Source organism: Phodopus roborovskii, unplaced genomic scaffold, assembly GCF_943737965.1.
Source record: "Phodopus roborovskii unplaced genomic scaffold, PHOROB, whole genome shotgun sequence".
Taxonomy (NCBI): domain Eukaryota; kingdom Metazoa; phylum Chordata; class Mammalia; order Rodentia; family Cricetidae; genus Phodopus; species Phodopus roborovskii.
The window spans coordinates 4,282,629-4,306,429 of record NW_026126514.1 but is presented as its reverse complement, the minus strand read 5'-3'; the positions used below and the strand labels follow the sequence as shown (position 1 = coordinate 4,306,429).

General features: G+C 42.8%; 1 protein-coding gene across 13 annotated transcripts in view; it reads right to left on the bottom strand.

The window, feature by feature from the left end:
• Npas3 (neuronal PAS domain protein 3) overlaps window positions 1-23,801 on the bottom strand; it is an 809,049-nt gene that overhangs the window by 231,150 nt on the left and 554,098 nt on the right. For all 13 annotated transcript variants that reach the window (XM_051195837.1, XM_051195838.1, XM_051195844.1 and 10 more), the window contains one exon: window positions 3,667-3,756. In XM_051195837.1, coding sequence (XP_051051794.1) covers window positions 3,667-3,756 — 90 coding nt within the window. The remainder of the gene's footprint in view (window positions 1-3,666; window positions 3,757-23,801) is intronic.

Genomic DNA, 23,801 nt, shown 5'->3' with positions numbered 1-23,801 from the left:
ATTTTGCCATTATTTTTATTGCATACATTTATCTTAAACCTTCTTTTTGATAGAAGACATATAGCCAACACATAAATATTTCCACAAGCTTTAACTCTGGTATCAACTACAAATGCTTTCTGTTTACCATGTGATGGCTTTTTTGGATTTTTTGGTGAGAATGCTCCTTCTGTTTTGGAAGCAACTTCATAAAAACTGGCTCCATAGAATTGCTACATGTTTAGCACTGGGGAAACCATTCTGTTTTCTTTCTTCATTTGCAGCCCTGCCAATTCCATTAGGGCAGGAGCAGGGCTGTTTCCACCAGTTCTAGATGCATTGCCAGGCACACAGCACTCAATCTCTATGCAAACCAAAATGAGCATTGCTAGGTGGGGCCCCTCTTTCAGGGGGAGGCCTTTATCTATCATCTATATATCTATCATCTTTCAATCATCTATCATCTTTCAATCATCAATCAATCAATCTGTCTATCTATCATCTATCTCTGTCTAGATATCTATCATCTTTCAATCAATCATCTATCTATCTATCTATCCATCTTTTTTCTTTCTTTCTACGTACCTATGTACCTACCTACCTACCTACTTATCTGGCAAGGCCAACCCTCCCTCCACCGCCCAGGCCAGTCCCATCATTACAAAGCTACAAGAATACTTTGTACAGAGTGGCCAACATGCCCAAGGTTTAGATACTAGATAATTGAGAAGGAACCCTGCTTTGCCTTCTGTACCCAGGCTGTCCCACAATACTCACTGGAAGTCCCTCCCTTTGCCTTTCTCATGTACAAAAAGACACCTCTAATTCTCTTCTAAACACAAGCCATTGTAAAGCCACCACATGGTGAGGAGGCAGGAATATCATGTGATTAAAAATGCAGATGCAGCCATGTTGTTTTTAGCGACACAGACATGTTCTCATGCCCACAGCCATTTCCCTGAGGAAGTCTTTGGGATAGATTCACACACTGTAGCAAATCTACGTGGAATGGGAAGTATGCCTTCTCCTTGTCTAGACTTTCATACATTAACAACTTTGGCTTCAAACATTTGGTTGCATCTAATGTTTCTGTACAGCTGTTTGGGCATCTGTGGCGTGTGTGTGCTGGAAGAGCAAATGCTTAGAGCCTATTTTCTTTGGATGCCACCCCTGAATACCTTGCACCTCAGTTCTGCAAGAGGGAGTTAAAAGTACCTGGGAAGGGTTACAGCTTAGGAACCTTTATCACCCAGTTCCAATGCAGAACCAGCTGCTTTGAAAACCTTCCCAGAATTCAGGAGAGGCCTCCCTGTTATGGTTTATGCACTTAAATCACACGCAATGTTATTTTAATGTCAACCAAAAATTTTCCTTAGACTTCTGTTCTAAACCCAGCTAAGTTGATAAGGACAAAAAAAAAAAAAAAAAAAAAAAAAAAAAAAATCACCCTCTACCTCATTTGACCCTCATCTAGTAGTGATGTATTGCTTCAAAATTCATTAGTCTATGATCCTCTTCCTGGGCATGCCTGCTGCTGCCTACACTGCAGCACCCAGAGGAAATGGCCAGGCATATCACGGCCTGGGTCTGCCTCCGGAAGTCAGCCCTCTGCCTCCTGGTGCCCACTCAAACCACCATCACAGAAAGAGGAGTGGCTGGCCTCGGGGCAGGTGCCAGACACTGGGACGTTTTTACATAACAGATTTAGAATGTGCCATGATTTGCTTCTGATTTTAAGAAAAGAGTGCCTTCAGTCTTGTAGCCGAGATGCAGAGAAAGAAAGGGGAAACCAGCACAGGGTTAAAGCCAAATTTTCCTTGAACAGATGATATTTCAGATGGCCACACTATTCCAGACGCATCAATTTCCTTGAAAATCCAATCCATATATGTGCATATGCTGTGCTGGCAGGAGTACTGCCTGAAATGGCCAAAACCCAAGAGCTAATATTCTTTTGGCCAGAATAATGCAATTATTATTTTCCTAGCTATCAGTCTACGCATACAGAGCCATCTGTTATGCAAAGCAAACATACACATCTCAATTACAGAAAATGCAGTTGCCTTGACAGAATTTGGACTACACCACTAACCAGGACCGTAAAATGTGTTTGCAGCTAGTATATAATGGATGCTTTTCAGGGGTTCCCTAATTAGCATTTACCTGCTTAAACTAATTATTCATCCTTCTTCTTTACTGGCTTATTAAACTCTGCTGGATATACATAAAAAAACATGAGTACTGCATCAGAAAATCACAACACTGGGTTCCCAGCCCTACCTTGTGTTAACAATACAGGGGAATACCCTATTTGGAATTGGAGATTTCCGGACAGATTAAGATGAGGCTTAAAACCTATCAGATAGTATAACAAAGGAGCAATCTCAGGGACACATAAGAGAATGCACACTGAGTTAACACCACTCTTTCCTGTCTCCTGATTTTGTAAGAGTCCACAAGAAATTGGTGTATACACTACAGTCAAGAGCACACATGTTCTCCAAGGAAGGGCTCATGATTGCATTCCCCATTTGGAATCTCAACAGCAAATAATCAAATTTGGCAGGGTTTCTGCTCCTTCCCCAGCCCTCCTCAAACAGCAAATCTCTCTATTATTTCCCAATGTCTTCCTTGATTTAGCTGTCTCCCAGTAAGCCTGCTAACAGCCAGAAGGTTCCGGCCAAGCTGGATGTGTCCTTTGAGCTGTGTCAACCTTCAGAAACTCTGAGTCTGGGTGGAACCTGCTTATGAGAAGACCAGAGATGCTTATCTCCATCGTTAGCCTGGAGGCAGCTGAGGGAGAGGTAGCTTACCCAGCCTTGGCAGAGCATCACACACATACAAAACCTTCCTGTGGAGGCTGCAGGACCCTTTCCCAGCCACCACACGAAAAGGGTCAAACCCAGCCAATCACCTGTACCAGAACAGATACCCGGGTGTTGGGTGCTTTCATGGCAAAAACATCTGGATAATTGGCTGAATGGAAGGCTTTATTTCAGGATAGGCTGGCAAGATGTAGATGTAGCCTGAGCCTCAGGATGCAGTAGGACTGAAGTGTTTGTGTTTCTGGAGAAAACCAAGGACTCCGTCCCTCTCCTTACAAGCCTCTGCAATCTCTTCTTTTACCCCCTGACTAACACATGCGAACAATTAAATGGCAAACCATGAAAGGCACCTTTATTTTATGAAATTGTCTTCCAGCATCAGGCAGATTTTGCCAAGGCAGAGTACCCTTTCCTGGCAGGAACCCCCCCTGCAACACATTTTAATGGTGTCTCTCAGCATTTCTTGACTCCAAATGACTCCTGCCATTGTGTCAGCTCCCAAGATAGCGCAGGGCACTCCATAAACATCCAGTAATAGGACACAAGGGAAGCACTATTAGTGTGTCCCTCTCCTACTGGGCACTGGGGTTTCAAAGTTCAAAACAACCACAGGAGAAACTTCATTTGTTCTCAATAAATTAATAATGATCCTTGGGGGGGGGGGATAGGGTAGGGAGGAGAACTCAAGTTTATTCTGAAAGCCCAACACACACAGGCTTCTCTGACTTAGAAGATCCAGGTAGAGGCCCGTAAAGAATAAATTACACAATCCACGCTAAACAGAAGACCTCTTTAGAAGGAAAAACAGTGGACAGAGCGAAACTTTATACTCAGTGCTAAGAATCCAAATTGTTCAACTTACTTGTGAGAGGCCTAGGTAGATAGAGACGGTTTCGGAAATGTACAAAAATTTTCCTTCTTGATTTAGTGCAAATACGAAGCCATCCAGGGACTGTAAGAAAAAAAATATAAATATGTTAATACATATACACAGAGATACTTAGTAATAAAGCAACAAATGAATTGAAGCCATTTTTTTTCTTCATGTGTAATAAAAGTCCTAAGTTCATTTCCATTGTCTTATATGAATGAATGAATGGGCTACAGACCCCAAGATCTTGTCTATTTCAGAGACTCCTTCATGCCTTTGTCATTTTGACCAAGATGCATTCTGTGCGTGTATAACATAAGGTCATGTTGATTTTATGAGATACTGCCTTTATTTGGGGGTTATCCAGTGGTAACTGATATTAAATCAGCAAGCTCCCTTGCTAAGGGATAGAAACTAATGGAATGACAAGGGAAAGACTTCTACATCATTATTTGATTGATATGAATTTGCTAATATATCAATTAATAAAGGATGTTTTCTACACACTGGGCATCAATCACAGTAAAGACAATAGGAAGGGTTGGTGAGTTGTGGGCAAGTGTGTAAGGGCTGAAAATCTCATACACCATGAACTGCCTTGCATTGGGACAGGCTGACTTTATATTGTAGCCCCTGGGAACCAAAACAGAAAAAAAAAACACTAACAAAAGCTGGAAAGAATAAAAGTTTCAACAGTGTCATTGGGCACTTAGAAGCCTCTTGGTGAGGGCTGCAGTTCTTGTTTGGTTTGGCCAATGTTGGACGCCATCATGGGATCCAACTACACACACAACTCAGATCAGGAATAGTCTGCTTCAAGTCCTTGCCATCAAATGCATTTCATCCCTTCCACCATCACAGCTGTCACTTTGTGTTAGTCATCTTTACCAGGGTGGGCTGCAGAAGTCCACACAAGGAAAGAAGGTTTAAATCTTAGTGATCTTAATTAACAAAGGCTGTGATTTCCAAAATTCAGAAGTTTTATGTCTGGAACAAGGTATGTGGAAACACTAAAGACATACTTTTATAAATACAGGAAGTTGGAGTGAAGTCATAGAAGTAAAAATATGCATTCTTGCAAATCTCAACAATAAAGGTTGGTTTACTTGAACACTGGGGAAAATGTCACCTGTGTCTTCAGATTCTGTGGTTGAAATGTGTCCCAAGGATCTTGAGACAGAAACTTATTTTCCAGGGCAACCGTGTGAGTGGGACCTTCAGGGGTGGTTAGGGCAAGAGACTGCTGCCCTGATGTATGCTCCAGTGCTGCTCTTGCTGATGTGGGCCAGTTATCTGAGGAGCAGCTTCCCCTGAGGACGAGCTTAGCCCTGTTTCCCTGCCCTCTCTCTGCAGAGCTCTCTTGACTTCTGTCTTCTGTCATGCATTGAAGGCCCTGACTAAATGCAAGCCTGGGGTTTCCCACCTCCAACAATGTGAGAAATATCTAGTCTCTGATATTCTGTCCAAGCATCACAGAATATGGAAATACAACACACATACATTTACATATCGGTGTGAAATGTGGATTTCTATGTTTTCTGACCCATTTTAAACACCTCCCTACAATTCTTAGGAACTGTGGATACCCCAAACCCTGTTCTCTAATTTAGTGCATTCAGCACAATGCATTGTTTTCCAGAAAGCAGATTACCCAATGGGCAAATCGGCACACAGCGATGTCAACAGTTCACGTCGATTCTATAGCGTGCAGTGAGATGCCTACATGTACCTTCTGTTAATTTCCTCACATAGCTTATGGAGTAACTATATCATCTCAATTCTCCACACAGTGACACTAAAAAACTTAGTGAAGTTACACAACAAGCCCATCTTGCTTTGGAGGTTTGGATCTGAATCCTGACAGGTCAGTGATTTTTCACTGAAATACTATTTATATGATAGGAGTAGATTAATGAAAAGCTAAACAGTTAGAGTGTTTTTGAAGTTATTTATATGGAGGGTTCCACAAATTGTTCAGATTATAAACCCAAATCACTAGGGGTCAAAGACAGTAAGGGAGTAGATTGACAGGAAAGTTCCCGAGCCACCTCTATACCCCATCAATAGGTCACCTCTGCTCTGTGGATTTCCGCCCAAATCAGCTGAGAAACTAAGAGATGTGGGCTTCTTGCCATTGACAAAATGACCACAATTACCGGGTCAGGCTCGACCTTCAATGTTAGTGCTGTCTGATATCCCACACACAGGCATCTGGTGGGCCTGGCTAAGTACAAGATGATGGTTCTACAGGGAGAAAATGCTTCTTCCCTCAAACAAGGTAAGGATCTTGCTTCTCCACATTGTCACTTCATGTCGTATAACTCTGGTAGACAATGTTTCCCCTGGGAAGGGGGCTTTGCTAGATTTACCATTCAACCAAGTAGCTAGGACCCGATTGACAGAGAGAGCCATGAAGGCCATCTTTTCAAACTGCAGCATGCTTCAGCAAGTGAGAGTGGAGGACATCACGAGACAGTAAGGTGACAGCCAGAAGACTGGCGAGCAAAGGATAGGTGGAGCTGGCCTGAAGATAACTCCTTGTAAAGGAAACCCTCATTTCACAGGTGAGGAACCCGAGGCATATAGGGGCTATCTGGCTGGATGAGGTAAGATAGACAATTAGCTGTTGAGTTAGGATGAAGCCTTGTGCTGCCACGATGTTAGAGGGTTGACAACGGTTGGCATAGGACGGGAATGAACTTCTCAAGAGTGGGCAGTGTCTTATGTAAGTTCCTCTAATCAGAAATGAGCAAGTGCTCCATGCAGACTTACTGAGCCCAGCTCTACCCCCGGCTCAGTGCTCTTCCCCTGATGATACATATTTTATGTGACTTCCCGAGAGTCCTGTTCACAGCTTTGTTAGAGTACCAAACATTTGTATGCCTCAGATTTGTATCAGCTATGCCTGTCTGGGGTAGATGCCTCAGCCCTTCTCTCTCCAGCTCCCTTTCACTTTCTTCATGACTTGTTTTAGAGTTTTGTTAAGGACAGGGACTTACTCTGGTTCCCAGACTTACTCTGTAGCCTAGAGTGGTTTCACACTATCAGCAATCCTCCTGCCTTAACCTTCTCAGTGCTTGGGTTTTAGCAATGTTTTTACAACATCCAGCTCTGAGTGGATTGTTTGTTTTTTGGGGGAGTCTTCCTTGAGCACCTAGTGCCTGTCCCGAAGAGATGTCAATGCCACATCCACATAGCCCTCCCTTTCCCATTAAAGAAGTATGTCTTATGACACTAATTCCTACCTGTGTACTTACTACAGTGTAAGAGGAGGAGTGGGTACCATAGGGTGGCTGAACGATGAAGTGGGACCCATCTAATAACTGGCCATTTCTCTATAGTGAAAATGAAAGCTTTGGCACATCTCTTGACTGACTTTCTGGTAAGGTTAAAGTGAACTCATGTGTTCATGACCAAAGACAGCCCAGTCAGCTCAGTTAAAAATAACACCAGAGACTGCTCATCTGGTGAAATGCTTGCCATGAAGACTCGTGCAGTTCATACCCCCAGAACCCATGTAAAAGTCAGGTAGGTGTGGGCACCCATCTGTAATCTCAGCATAGCAAGCAGAAATGGCATTGCTGGCACAAGATAGCTGGCTAGAAAATCTAGAACTGGCAAGTCCTGGGCTCATATAAGCGAACCCACTTCCACGTGTAAGGTGGAGAGCTACTGGGGAAAACACCAAAGTCAACTTCAAGGTTCCACCTGCATTCACACATGTCCGTACACAGATGAGCATCCACACAGGTGAACACACATACCCACATACATATATATCAGAAGACAAAAAGTAACATCTCGCTTAGGAGCACCTCTACCCACTGTCTGAGATAAACAGCCATTACTCAGGCTCCACTGCCTTTCAGTACTGAATAGGCCACTAGCTGGGATGGGAAGCAGACTGCCACAGAGCTATCCCCTTCTGCCCCAAGGCTGCCCCCTCCTCAGCTATGCCCCACTATTTAAATGTTTGAAGTGTAGCATGGAATTGGTTTAATTTCAGTGTCCCAATTAAAAAAGGTCTGGAGGAGGAAGGAAGCACTGATCAGTTGTTTTGAAAACCAAATGTGATTGATCTGAAAGTTCTGTTTTTTTTTTTTTTTTTTTAAGATTTTGAGTTGAGGAGCCATTGTACACCATGGTGCTGAATCACTGCAGGCTACTTTCTAAAAAAAAAAAAAAAAAAAAAAAAATTTAATTGCCCACTGTTTTCAACAGGCACCAATTAAGATTCCAGGGTCAAAGGGTTAATTACATCTTCTTACCCACTATGTAGAATTTTCTGATTATTGACAAAGGTTGGATTAAGATGAAAAAGAACCTACACAAATGTTAACACTCATCCTTCCCTGGAAAGATCTGCCTCAAAGCCAGGCTGAAATCTAGCTGCTTTCCTTAAGGCAGACCAGAGAACTCCACCTTAGGAGCAACAGTAAAAATGGCATCTTAAAGATATGCAAGACCCTGATTTATCAAGACAGTTTTCTTATTGCTGAAAACAGTTCCTGGCCATGCAGACCGGGCTGATAGGAGATTCTTTTGTCACATTCCAGGGCATCTGTGAGGCAGACAACCAGGAGTGAGGTGAGGAAGCAGAAGTCAGAGGCGACACTGTCTTGGAATAATAGTGCCTGTAATTATAATTTCTATCCCCCGACATCGCACAATGCAGACAGTGTATGGCACTGTTTCCTAACCCCCAAAGCTGGATATGCCTCGCAGTGTTTATCAAGTGATGAGGTTAGTTCCTTACAGTGTAGGGAACTAACTGCAGCTTCGCGATGGAGGGCTACTAATGTTTAATGCATTGTGCTAAACGGATTTATATTTGTCAGAGTTTTGTCTCTGTTTTGCTTTTAAGGCGCATTCCACCACAGCCAGATTTCTCAGAGTGAAATCTTACTAGGATACCATCACAGGGGCAATTCACATGTCTATTACCACCGTGAAATTAGTGTCTCCTTTTTCCACATGCCAGTACTGAAGGGGAAAAATTCAACCTGCACTACGTTTGTATGACCTGACTCCAGTTAGAGAAGACTTCCCCATAAGCCGGGGTATTTTAATGACAGATTATTTTAGAGTAACCCTTCACCATCTGTTCCACCCCCCTCATTATGAATGCGAAAAGAACATATTTCACAATTACATCAGTAAAAAAGTGAGCTCCCCATGATTTAAATGCACACACGTGTTCCCTGTCCCATGTGCCAGGCATCTGTGATGCTCCTCTGATCCGGTTCAGACTGGAAACAAAAGTACCCGTGTGCAGCATGGTCCCTGCCTGCTGAAACGTCCCCTCCAAACCCAACTGCTCCACTCTGACATGATTCAGGTTATATTAGAGTGTGGCATGACTTCAACTCCCTTTTTAGACACTCAAGTATTTTCATGAATGTAACCAGGGACTTCGCCAGTGATAGGATGGTGTCCAGGGCAGATGGACAAGGAACCGAATAATGGGATGTTATCAGGGATTAGCAGGTCTGTTCTTAACACTGCCAGGGAAGCTTGACTTGTAGAGTGAGGCCTGACCTCTAACATCTATCTTTTTACTCTTTTTGGCAACATTTAAAAGAGTTGGAGAAAAGAAAAATTTTAAGGGTTTTGGCTGCCTTTGGATTCAATTGCACTTTGATTTAAAAAAAAAAAAGCCTCAAAGTGCCATAGGGTCCATGATTGTTCTGGGGATGGGGGTGATGCTGAAAGCTCCCACACTTGCGCAGGCTCCCAACGTCAGAGAGCCTGGACAGGGCCCAAGGCCCCCACATGTAACTGTTTACAGGAAAGAAGGACCCCCTCCTCAGTTAGACCCTGCAGTCTGATCTTCAACAACGGTGCTCTGTGTACAAATAAAAGCCGCATTTGCAGAAGCAGGAATCTCAGTCCAGAGTATTTCCTCAAAAAAGGAAAGAGCACACAGAAAAGGGTCAGGTTCCTCCTGAACTCCATGTCTCCCCTTCACCACTGAGGCAATGGCATGTGGATTTCTGTGTGCCCCAAAGCCACGTCTCCCCAATCACAGCATGGAACTGAGTTAATTAGGTCAAATCTGACTTGACACTGCAAATGAATCCAATAACAACAAACCACGGCACCTCAAACGCCGTTTGAATCTAAACTTTTCAGATGAGAAATACAGAGATACTTTCTCTTTAGTTTCTAGAAGAGAGGGGTCAGCATAAAAGGGAAGGTGGGCTAGAGCAATGCTAGGACACAAAAAGAACACAGATCTTGTCTCTGAGCAGGGGCTTGGGTTTTGCTTGAGTTCACTTTGTGGGAGCTGTGTATCGAAGAGCTCATCTGTTTCAGGGATATGAGTTCAAGCCTGACATCCAGGCCTGCAGGAGGTAGACATGCTCATCAACTAAATGGACCACAGGCCTGGGTATGCTGTCAGTGTGTGGTATTTGAGGGAATGAACCTACCTCTAAGCGCCAGGAATGGCATGTGAACCCCACATTGTGGTTTGCCCTCAGGAACTAGGGAGCACCGCCCCCGGGGCATTGCTCAACAGTGCATCACGGAGGATTACACTTGTTTGTTGCTCATGTGATGTGTTAATTAATGCAATGATAACCTCTTAGAGTACAGGGCCTGAATCCCCCCTCACATCACTCCCTGGGAATTCAGAATTCTCTTCCAAGTTAGGGGAGGAAGCCTCCTTTGGCAGAAACAACACAATAGTACATTACTCTGGTCTAGAAAGACCTAAAAATGTCACTGCTTTGCTTTGGCAAAACACATGGCACTTGGTCACAAATAGAGTGCCAGGTGTCTTTCAAGTTGTTGGCACTGAAAAGCAAGAGAAACACAAATACCAAATGTTATTTGGCATCCTGTATATTCCTATAAAGGGTTTTGGATATACATTATTAATATCATATATATACATATACATATGCATATACACACACAATAAACAATTATTAACACCCATGTGTTATACTTGCTATTAGAGTACCATGATGCAGAGAACAATTTGCAGTTCACTCAGTATTGACTATGGAAAAATGTAAGGCCAATTACAAAGACCTGTTGATCTACCCCTACGGGGATCACCTGTTGACGGCTTGTCTTACAGCAGGCCCATATAGCATAGGTTTCCCAAAGGCTCAACTCAATCTTAAAAGTCATCTTTGGGATCCGTGGCTGAGAAAAATGAGTAAAACTTAAAAAATTAACTCTGCAAAACAAAAGCCCCAAGGTCAAGGGTAGCTTCCAGTTTAAAAGACTCCAAATCCACAAGGGGACCCAAGTACCGTCACTCAAGCTCACAATTCCACATGGCTTCCATTGGGAAAAGGCATGACTGATTACAAATCATTTAAATGTACAGTCAAAACCCATCAGATTTGGGGGAATATCTGCACCTTGCAAAAAGAGCCTGGTGGTGAGGTATGGTTAGGGAAGTCCACAGTTAATAAAGACTGCCTGGGAGACAGTACCTCCCAACAGAAGCTGCAGCAAAACGTGGCGACACACAGCTTGGCTGGAGCAGGGACCAAGATTTCCTGTCCCAGGGTTTTGCATTCTGATGTAGGGGTTTGCTTTAATAATCCTCTCTGGGAATATCTATTCCATTTTATATGAAAGTCAATGTGAAGATAAGATACACTCCACAGAAGTTTAGTTTATAGTGGTGTTCACCTGGAAGTACTTGTCTGTGTCAGGTGGGCCACATAGACGTTCCTGTTAAGGCTCATCATGATATGAATCTGTACACAGGGAAGAGGGTGATTTCAAAAGTCAGGCTTTTAAGAGAAAATAATAAATGCCTGTACATGTATTCCTTGAGGTAAGAAGTTTGTGTCAGGAGTAGTAACAGTGATTAAAGAACCCTGTAAGGAATTTAGCATCTTAAAGACCATTTAGAAACCTCGGATATTAATCTGCTGCGTTCACAGGAGTTTCATTTCTAGGAACATTGTATTTGTATCTCTAGGGAAAAGGCATTAAAAAATTTTCACCGAAAGAAACTTGATTGTTACAAATGTAGTTTCTAAACTCACTGGGGCTAATGCCTCTGCCATGGAAACCTCCCTCCTGTGCTCATTTCAGTAAACCATTACAACCAAGCTCTCTGCTATCTGTTTTACAAATCACCCAACTAATTAATAATTAATTTTTAGCAGGCCCACATAAGGCCATAAATATAATGGACCAATAATAGAAACTAGCGCTTAGTTCTTGAAATCCACAAAGCTCCGAATTGTGGCTGAAATCTCCCATGAGTACATGCAGCTCTTCTGTGTCCCAAATTCTATACCATTGAAATCTTTCTATTTTCTTTCTATGCATTCTGAATGCTTAGAGGCTGAGTTGCCTCAGTGCACTAGCTCCAGAATTTAGCTCTATATGAAGCAAAGACTCACATTTATGGGAAAATCAATTATTCTGATGGAATTGGGGCCTGGCCCTGAATGAGCTCAGGGTAAACAACTCGGTTTCCCACTCGCTTTGGCTCTCTGCTGGCTGGCTGACCTCTGCTTTCATTTCACAGTTAGTGGCTGAGTCTAGCTCAATAGGACAGCCTCTGCTGCTTGTCCCTAGATTACTGTCCCTGCTAGGGCTTTGAGGTGGCGCTTCTGGTTTTATCTTGCATACCTAATCTTTTGACATTCAGAGGGTACGAAGTTGTTGGGGGGTGGTTTCTGTTGTTCATCTATTAGACTATTCTCAGACCATAACAACTAATGCCACACGCATTTTTCATTAGGGTTGCTCTAGATGGTATACTTTGAAGATGCACAATTTGACCTGTGACATTTGCCAGGACTAAGTCGGTTAGGTGTGCATTAAAGAACTGATACGTTTATAGCTTTCAGAACGGTGGTGAGCAGTTGTGTGGACCCTCCCTTCTTCTGTGGTCTTTTCGGGATCAGAGTGGGAGCATGAAGCCAGGATATGGGGGTGAGTGAAGGGATTGGTACAGTAGAAGAGTAAACTTCAGCATTTTCCACTGACTTCATAAAGGGGGCCTTCTGTTTGCTTGCTTATTTTATAACACAAAAAAACAGAAAAAAGAGTTTATCTCTTCTTTCTCATTCCGCTCTGTGGTAGGTCCTCTGGGGAATTCAATGTCACTGCTGAAAGGGGCCTGACTATTTATTTTGTGAATTTCAAGGTTCAAACAATGCTTTAAGCCAAAAGCTTGATGGAATTTAAAACCCTGAGCCAAGTTTTTAGCTAATATATAAAAACATAAGATTTTATTCTAGATCCTAATCACCCTGTAATGTTTTATTACATCTATACATTGGGTAAATACTTGAATCAGAGTAAACATTTATGTTTTTTTCCCCAAAACTTTTTCTTTTCCCTATGGTGTGAAGAGTAAAAGCACATGCTTCTAGATTTAAAGATTACATAGATGACATTATCTGCAATCAATGCATATACTGGTCCTCTCCACACCATGCCCTTCTGACTCAATGTATCAGGCAGTAAAAAATAACAGCCACACTGTCATTTTGAGTATTTGGCAGGCATACCAAATAATCATTGTGATCATTATTTTTCCCTTAAGACTGAAACTATAATTTTCTTAAAATTTAAAAACACATTCCATATTGTGTAGAACACATTTGTAGAGTAATGAATGGATCCTTGGTGTCAAAGGACCCATTATTAAATGGCCAAAACATATAGAAATGGATTTGTTTTCTAAAATTTGAGATACTTTAATAGTAACTATAGATGATCACTTCTAGGAACAGGTAACGTCCACAAGAAAACTCCTCAGGGTGGAGGGATCAAAGGCAGCTGTGGGAATGCGGTTTTCCCTGGTGAGCTGGAGTTTGATCTATCTGTTATTACCCCCTTGCCTAAACTCTTCAATGTCACTGGTAGGTCACATGTGAGACCATGTTCCTTGTCTCTGCTGCCAACAAACACAGAAGTGCTGGGCAGCCTTTGTCTGTGGCTATTTGGCTGAACAGAGTCATACAGCTAATTTTCCTACAGAGCCTTTGGCATCTAAGTAATTGGTAACATGTTTTTGGTATTCAGGACCATGTGATTTCCTCAAGACACATGGTGGCCCTAACATTGTAGAAAGGATTCAGTATACCACTATCTTCCATCCACTCAAGTACAATGAGGCCCTGATCTAAAGTAATTCCAAGAGAAATCTGCAATTGGCTTTAGAAACTTCAAATCAATAGGCTTAGCTCTATTCTAATGGCCACAGAAGTCCATTTACACTGTCTTTTGTCTTAATTAGCTAGATCTCTAGAACAAAAGTTATTTGAAAATGGACACAGTCTATAATTCAACAAATCTGATGAACGGCACTCAACTTCTCAACGACTTTTAAATTTACCACAAGTGTGTTTAGTCTAAAGAATTTGTTGTGGCCTTAGCCATATTTACCAAGAATTCCTTTAGCCATGACAATTGCCTTGCCAGCAACAACGAGAGGGAGGGACAGGGCGTATTGATTAAGTCCCAAGTCTGATTTTTTCCCTTGGCCCTCAGCCTAGTTTTTTAAGTGCTGGGATCAGGAACTACTACTTATTTTCATTAATAGAACAGTATTTATCTTAGCTGTCTAGAGTCATAAGATGTCAAGATGATCATATTACTTACAATGAAGACAACCCCCCCCCACCCCCTGCCAATCTCTCACGCAAGGCTGCAGAGTGTTTTTAAGGAAGTCTTGGTCAGAAAGAAAGGGCCATCCCCACGATAACTGCTCCTTAGCCATCACACAGACCCTAAGTAAACCCCAGTTTCTCCCTCAAGACAGTTGTGTGAAAGCAGGGAGGAAGTGCAAGGTCGGGGTAGCCATCGCTTGCAATCAAGGCAAGGCTTGGGAATCAGTGGCTTTAGTATTGCCTTTATGCCCTCATTTCAGTCCCCCCTTTTTATTTCCCTTTCTTTTTCTCCTCTTTTCATCATTCTGTCTGCAATTTTCATTCATCCATTCAGTGACATTGGGGCTGACAGTTGCAAGAATGCCTGTACTTCATGGCCAACGGAGTGGACCACATTTCATAGCTGTTGTTCTTAGATGTCCTGCTCAGGTTGAGTTTGTCCACGAACCCTGGCCAGGGGAGCAAGTCTGACTATGTTCTTGGTCTGGCTCTTGGGAGTGTGATGATTCTGAACACAAAGAGAACCTTTGGCTCTGTATAATGTTCCCACGTGTGGAGATGGCTGCATTCTGTGGATGGAGTCTGAGCCTCCAATGAGATTTGCTCATTCTAGCATTGACCTTTTCCAACACATGGGATTTGTTTTATTGCCTTGCTTGGGGGCTTCTCCTTAGTATTAGGATGACCTACTTTAATTTCTATTTAAATGCTTCACAGGCTTCAGGGTGACTACTCCTAAAGGATTGAGCCCCTAAACACTTAAATTGGCCTCTGAGCCTTAATGGAAGACTTTTATTCTGAAGCAAATAAAAAAAATATATTAAGGGTTTTACAAACACAACCTTATGTTTTCCATCATTTTCTGCACTCTCCTTCCGCTCACTGTACTTGCCTGAGACATTTGCTCCTCCCTCTTCACCAGATTTTTATCCTTCTCCTAGTTCTTTCTTGTCATGAAAGGCCCTTGTCATCAGGGCCGGTCAAGACTATTTTGCCTTTCACTAAACAGCAGATGTGTTCAACTAGCAGGCATAATGTATCATGTCTACAACCATCCTCCATGTCATTTGAGCTGGTGAAGCAGGGCTATGGTGACCAGCACTGCTCTGTACTCAGTTAGGCAATGAGTTCAGATGGTCGCATAGGCTCAGCAAGTCATAATGAACCCATCCCCATAGCCAAGGATTCACAGCCTTCCCAAAGGGTCTTCTTCTTGTCTTGGGCCCCTCAGCACATGGGGAAAAAAGTGGTCATAATAAACATGTGCAACAAGATGACAGAAAGCCACCATGCTTAGCATTTCTGTCCCGTCAGGTGGTCTGAAAGGCTCCTTTCTTTCTTCAGGAACTCGGTTTTTAGCTTTGCTTAGTGGGAACCACAGTAGAGAATTATGGGTGCAAAGCAAAGCAGCCAATCTGAGGGGGCAGGGTTAGAGCTGAGATCCCCTCCTTAAACTGACATTGTTTAACAAGGTTACTGAGCTGTCTCAAACACAACTGGTCACGTTTCCACCTAATGCTGCCAGGAGGAAAAAGGCAGACCAAGTACATCACTAGGAAAGTGAGGGTAGGGACAGACTCCTGGCTGAGTAAGTGGTAATGAGAAGGGCACTACTTCCAGAATCAGCCTTCTAGTAACCTTCCAAAAGAGAGGCTTGAAGAAGGGAGAGATGCATTGGGAAGACGAGCTCCTCCTGGTGGCAGGGCCCTTGATTGTGAGCTCTGAGAGGAATGCACTATAGTTCACCAGGGAGGGACTTGCTTCCTTTCCTCACAAGTTCCATATACAAGGACACCTTGTCAGGAGTTAGAGTTTGTGAACCACAGATCTTCACTACAGGGTGGCCTCCCTCAACCCCTGCCTCTAGTCCTCAACATGGACATTGTAACTCCGACAAAATATTCCCAGTCAGATTACGAGGAGGAGGTTCTTCTAGATCTGAGATGGCAGTGAGATGTCTATTCAGTTCCTTGGGGGAATCAAAGGTGAACAAAGGTCCACACCCAAGTTTGAAATGAGAATAGTCTATGTTTTTTCCAAGAGACAGGTATTAACGGTAATTAGAAAGAAACTATGATCTTCAGACTCACATAGACCCGATCTGGAATTCTAACACCGTGACTTCACCAGTTTCACATATGAAAATACAAGGCTATTCATAGGGTCTTTATGCTACTCAGTAGATGAATGGCTCTGAGTGAACACATTTAGGAGTTTGGCAGGTATAAAATACAGGACATCCAACTGCGATCATTACTTAACTCTGGACCAATTTAGGAAGTGTGTCTGTTTAGTGTGTTTTGTCTCTCATAAGGAGGAAAGTGAATTGAGAAGAATGGTGTAACTGTGAAGGCCAGCTAAACCGAGGGAGTTAACACAATAGAGAAAGGATTGAGTTCGTGGTAGAACTAAGCCTTCTGGGCTGATGAGATGGCTCAGTGCTCAGAGTTCTTGCTGTATAAGCATGACGTCTGGCATTCAGATAATCAGAACTTAGCTAAGTGCTGGGTGGGTGTGGTAACCTGCTATAATTCCAGCCTTAGAAGGCAGGGAGAGAGGATCACTAGAGCAAACTGGTTAGTGTGGGAACTGTGACGACAAAGTCTAGGCTTCTCCGAGAGACCTTCCCTCAAAGCATAAGGTGGAGGGGTGACAGAGGAAGACTCCCAATATTAGCCTTGGAACTCCACACACTTGCACACACAAGTAAACATGCACTTGCAGACACACACGCATCCACATACATGAATGTGCACCACACACACACACACACACACACACACACACACACACGAAAGCAAGGGGAGAAAAAGCTTCAGCCTCGTTATAAACATTTTTCCCTAAAAAAAAAAAAATGAGAACAAACACAAGTTTAGTTAATAGATTAATTGAAAGTAGAAAAATACTATTCCTTATTTTTGAGGGGTTGCAGAAGTTATCAGAGACACATTAACGGAATAGAGAGAGGCCACTTGGGTATCAATGACAATGAGAAGATGAAAAGACAAAAAGCAGCAAAAATTATTTTTAGGCTCATTAACACAGTAATTTAAAATGAGAACTACTGAGAGCCGAGCTAGTAACCCAGTCAGCAGTTGGTATGACTTCTAGTGCCCACTACCCATTTATACTGATGGGTGCTTCAACCCCAATGCTGGGGAGGTGGGACAGGTGATCCCTGAGGCTTGCTGTTAGTCTACTTGGTGGATACCATGTCTCTATGAGAGACCCGATCTCCCAAAACAAGGTGGACAACACCTAAGGTTGACCTGATCTGTGGCCTCCAACTGCGCAAATGTGTGTGTATATTTGCACACATATGTGTACCCAGTCACCTACACAAAATGAGAAGAGTAAAAGATATAGATATGCCTGCTAGATACCCAGGCACATTTTCTTTGATGTAACAAAATGCCATAGATTGGGTGGTTTACAAAAAAAATAAAGATTTTGTTTCCACACAGGTCTGAAGATAAACTATAAAGTCACAACGCTGGGATGGTTCAGTCACTTGTGAAGACTGTCCTCTTCCTGCCTTGAGGATGGTTACACCCTTGCTATGTTTTCTCATGACCTGTCCTCCATGTCTGTGTGTACACAGATTTCTCCCTCTTCTTTTCCTTCTCTTATGGATTAGGACCCACCCTTATGTCCTCCTTTAACTTCAACAGCCTTTCACCGTCATTTTTCTACTTCCAACTGCATCATATTGGGCATCAAAGCCTCAACACAGAAATTTGGGAGGCCACCATCCATTCCATATTACACATGAATGGTTATATGTATTTGAATATGTCACATGTCAAAGCAGGATTTCATGCTAACAGCGACAACAGCATTTGCTGAGGAGATCTTTGTTGGATCCCCAGCAGGAAGACAACCTGGTCTCAGCTTATGTACATTCTACTTCCTATTTCCTACCTGCATTCTCACCTTGCAGGGTTAGAAACCAAGTACAGAGTAAGGGGCAGTGCAGGGCCTCCACCTTGGGCCACTACCTACAAAGTGCTAACTAACATCTGGGAGTCTAGAAGTCTCTCTGTCTCTGTCTCTGTCTCTGTCTCTGTCTCTGTGTCTCTTCCTCCCTCCTGCTCTCCCCATCTCTCTCTCCCTCCTGTCAAAGAACTGCAAACTATGCTTTTGCATATCTGTGTTACTGAGTGTACAGGCAGACACCTAGTGCTCAGGGTGATGCCCACAGTAGGCCCAGGACAAGCAGAGGGTTACCATCCTGCTGTACTGAGACATCAGCTGACCTAGACAAAGTAGCAGGATTAATGTCTGTGATGTGTGATCCCAGGCATTCTGTGACAGAACATAACCTGCCGAATGGATTTTAATTCTCGGGCACAATTATTTACAAAGGTCAATTCCTAGGCAACTTTCCTCCCTTCAATCTACATGGTATGCATACAAGGACTAATACTAGGAGAAACACAGAAAAGCATTGACTATGTCCCAGAGATATTAGGAGCAGACATTTAATAATCTCAGAATAGTTAGTTGCATTTGAATAGTTATTGAGACTAGTTATAATAGTCTGTTTAAAAATATCTTGACTTTTGAAAAAAGGCAAAAACTTCCTGGACATTAAAATAGTAAAGATGCTATTGGAAATGCTTTTAAATGAGTAACATAATCACTTTATGCTAATTCTGTGTTGTTGCCTCTTTGCCATCTGCAAGTCAAATTAAAAGTAGGTGGGCTGGAGAGGTGACTGTGTCCAAGCCTTGGGGATAGAGGGAGACAACTAGCACAGAGACAACTAGCACTTGAAGAGGTTATTTTAACTCAGCAAGCTTCACCTTGGCAACCCTGACCCCCTGTGTGGCTCTGGCTGTGTACATCATTGTGGGGACAGTAGAACATGTCTGCAAGGTGAGCAGACAGAACAGACACTGTCAGGTGAGCAAACCTTTCATCCCTGTGACAAGTTTTCCTGAGTCCGGAAGTCTCTCTCACGCCTCATCTCTGAAGAAGCCAATGCCTCCTTCCCTCAATGCACACACACACACCTGCGTGTTCTTGTATGCATACACCACACCCTTCTCTGTATACATGGGCCAGCTGATCAACACAACCCTTTGCACTTAGTGTCCCCAAGCAGGGGCTATCAGCATTGGATTTTAGACTCAAGTTAATTTTTCCCTTTTCTTATGCATAGTTTGAAATTGCAAGTAAATTCAGGTCTGGGGGAGAAGAACTTAGGAAGGTTCAAAAGAGAACCTGAAAAAAAATTATTTAGGCGACTGAACAATAAATGTTTTAGGGAACAGTTAAGTGGGCTGGATTACTCATCCCAGGAGCCTGGGCTGAGCTGAGTTCTCACAGAATGTCTTTCTGTTTCTAATGGGAAAGTATGGTATGGAGTGATGCAAGGAGGCCACACCACACAGGACATCCAGGACTGGTGACAACAGAAACAGGATGCTGGGGAGGGCCACACTCTCTAAATTATAATTTTAAAGTGAAGTTCCCATTGATGGCAAAGATGGCTGATGAATGACCCTCACTGAACTTAAGTGTGTGTGTGTGTGTGTGTGTGTGTGTGTGTGTGTGTGTGTGTGTGCGCGCGCGCACACACACATATATAAAAGACACAGACAGAGACAGGAAGGCGTGCACACATGCTACACAACAACACACTGGATGGCACCATGTGTTCTGGAGTGGTCAGGAAAAGAATCTGGGGTTTCTGGCTAAGGTCAAGCTTAGCTTCTATAGAGATGACTCCTGACTTCATCACAGCACCAAGCTGACTCTTGGGGTGAGCTCTGGTTAGGTTGAAAGTTGAGTTGTCTGGGAGGAGCTCTATGCTCCTGCATAGGGTGCTCACACTACAATTGTGAAGGGAAAGAATGAACCCGCAGAGGAAGAACATGGCAATGTACTCCAGTGAGTGGACAGACATGCATGGACCATGCACAGGCTTCCTCTGCTACACATGGGAACATACCAAAGACACAGCTAGACTCTAGGAAGGTCAGCTATGGAGACTTTCGGTCCCTCCAATGAAGACTCAATGAGATAAAGATGGCTCTTTTCTCCACAAATCCTCCAAGAATCACCACACAAATTCACAAATTTTGAGAGTATGCTGTTTCCTCCACTGCAGAGACAGGGGTGTAGAGCCTACATATGTGTTGCATCCTGAGTGTGAAGCTCAGAAGTTTAAGTTGTGGGCAGTGAACAGTGATGGTTCAGATATCTTAATTATCCAACTATTTAAGAACCAGGTCTCTAGCCAACCCTCGCCTGTCACAACATCAGGGGCTCTTGCCAGTATTACAGCTTTAAGCAGCGTTTACTCTGTGGGTGAACACAGCATGTGGTAAAATGATTTAACATCATGAATAAACACATATGCTTGCTTGGGTCCAAATTTTAGAAGTGACAAACCCATTCTCTGGCCCATGACTTAATGGACCAGAAACAAAACTAAAAAGGTATGTTATTTACTATGCATGAACAAATAGCTTCCTTTGCAGCCAGTGGGCTTTGAAAATCAAAGGCTGTATTCAGAAATGCCAGGTAAAATTGTGTATACCTATTGCTTATGAGCAGAGAGCGGGGGGAGAGACAGAGAGACAGAGACACAGACACAGAGACACACAGAGAGAAACAAAGAAGCAGAGACATACAGACAGACAGAAATAAGAGAGAACAAGCTAACCACACCTTAACAGCTTTCTTTCTATACCTCGAAACAGTGAGTCTAGAATCTACTTGCTAAGTGACACCAGGAGGTAGAGGGAAATAAATTCTTACTGGGAAAATAAACACATGAAACAAGAGGTTAATAAAAAGGTGTCACATGAGGCAGCAGCAGAGAGCAGTACCTGCCATCAGCCCTCTTCAAACACGGGGTTCTTCAAGTCCAGTTTCCTTAGTTTGAGAGTGGCATCCCCCAGTAGACCTGAGTGCCATTTTACTTTTGTTCTGTTCCTATTTTATGTTTACATTTTATTTTCTCATTCTCTGTCCCGAATCCCCCTGCCTCTAGTTTCCAGGACAGTGTTTACAGAGATCTTTACTGGAATCGGGGAGGTTGAGGAGACCCTGTTTTCCCCCTTCTCTGGTAATGCTCTTCCTTTTTCTCCCCCCTCTTCCCAGAGAATAGATAAGTTTACCCAGAAAATAAAAAGCTAATACAACCTTTAGCTCATCAACAAAAGTATGTCTTGTTGTAGCCAGGAATAAGTTAATAAAACAGGGAAAAGGCTTAGTGGCTTAAAAATAGGCTCCTTGGGGTTATGAAGGGACAATGTTGTTTTTTCTTCCCAGCGTGCAAGGATTTAATTAAGTGATAACAGTCACCTTGGGGTGGCTGCACAAGGCAATAATATCTAGGTAGAGAAAAATGCTGAAGAGAGTTGAGTACAGTCAATTTATCTTCAGAGAAGGCAATAAATGAACAAAGCATAGGTATTGGGCTGATTGTTTGTAACATTTCCACTACTGATAAGCATCAAAAAAAGTAAAAAAGGACATAGATTTGGTATTTTCAGCTTCTGAAATGTATTAAATACAGAGAAAGGAAATGAAAAAAAATGCTATGAGGTCACATCCTCACGTTCTAATTACAAACACTTTGGCAATTATTCAAGCTAAATATGGAACCAGGGAACTTTCATGTTGACACAAAGCATAGAAATGCAGCTGAGTTGTTTGTTTATAAGTAAACACACAGAACTTGGAAAATTTTGTTTTGAAAGTAAAAATAAAACAGGCAAACAGAATGGGAGAAACTGTTAAGAAGTGAATGTAAGGGAAGGTTGTATTAATGGTCTGCCTCAGCAATGGCTGCCCCTCTCTGGTCCAAGGTCAAATGTTGCAAGTTTGGGAGACTTAGCATGGCAGTGCTATAATAAGGCATGAACCAGAGCATTAAAACAAGACAGCAAAGGCAAACCCTCAGAGAGTGCCATCAGCAGCCCTGCACATTATTACAAAACACCTGTAACAGGGGCCATGGATAATAGAACAATAGGCACAGACAGCCCATGGTGGGTGATAACATACATGCACTATTTTCTCTTTCCCTTCTCACGTATTGTGGGTTTTAGAAGATTGGTTTAAAAAACATATCTTCCCATAATAAACAAGAACAATGAGAGAACACAGACCACATTCCACTCTACTTTCCTCCATGGATCTCAAGGTACTGTGCAAAGTTAACCAGTTCTAATGCAGCTTCTGAGAAAAAAAAAAAGAGGCATGGGGATTAGAGGAACTGCCTGAGACCATGCAACCTGATTGCCTTAGAGCTGTGTTCCAATTCCCTTTCTGTGTATTTAACTGTCTTCGCAGAGACTATATCACTGTTCTCTCAAGAGTGCAAGTCTTTCCCTCAAGTCTCCAGGAACCTCTCCAAATCTACTTTCCCTCCAGTGAAAACCGCAGAGCAGCTGGGCTCCTGTCAGGCTCAGCCCCTCCCCCAAAGAGTGTCCCACGAGGAAGTCAGCAATGGCTGGGAGGCCTAAGCATGTATGGAAACTGTTTCTTCCTTCTGGGACTGTCTCCCTTGCCCACCTTGTCATTTGAGAGCAAAGGAGGTGCCCTGACTACCTTCCCTCTGCAGAGTATACCTGGAAGAGCATACAACTGAAGACCAGATAAAAAAGATCAAATTGCAAATAGAGAGAAAGCCCACTGTCCTCCATGGATCTTGTAAATGTTTGTTGCTGGTGAGTAAGGCTCCATGAGAGTTAACGATACATAAATATAACTTATATCGTATATGCACATATGCAAACACATATATGCTATGCATACACATGTGTGTATATATACAAACAAAAGAAATGTGTCACCATTATCACAGGCAGTAGTATTGAGTTGCAGACACAGGGTACAGTCTGCAACTGGTATTTCTCAAGCTGATAAGACAAAACAAAACACAACAAAAATTGTTTCATTCTGATTGTGCCTCAAGTAAACAAGCAAAGATTACATTCAGGAGAAATGGGTTCTTTTCTCAGAAGTCTCCCCATTTTTTCCAAACACTTGTCAATGTTCTCTGGCAATAATAGTAAAAATTCTCACACATCCTATGGAGAAGTGTAGGTGACATGTCCCTTTGTGACAACAGATTTTAATACTCAATGGCTTGGGGCTTCCTGTTGAGAGCTGTCCAAGACTGTCTAGTGTAAGAGCCAAATTGTTGAAGTTGAAGGAATTCACATACTCTCCGGTTGCAAAGAGACTGTGTAGTCTTCTGAAGGAGGGAATGCTGGGAGCGCAGTGTTTGGTGTGACACTGGCCAGCATGACAGGTCAGAAGTCCCTGCCTCTAGCCCTGTAGTCTGGTTCAGATTGGTTCCAGAACCTTCTGGCTGAGCATTGACAGTCTTCTGTGGTTACTGTATGTAAATTGCTATTTTCTATCAGATCCTACTGGACCTTTAAGCATCCCTTGGGCTTAACATGTGAAACTACCTTGAATCAGTGGTCCTCAGCCTTCCTAATGATGCAACCCTGTAATACAGTTCTTCATGTTGTAGTGAACCCCAACCATACAATTAAT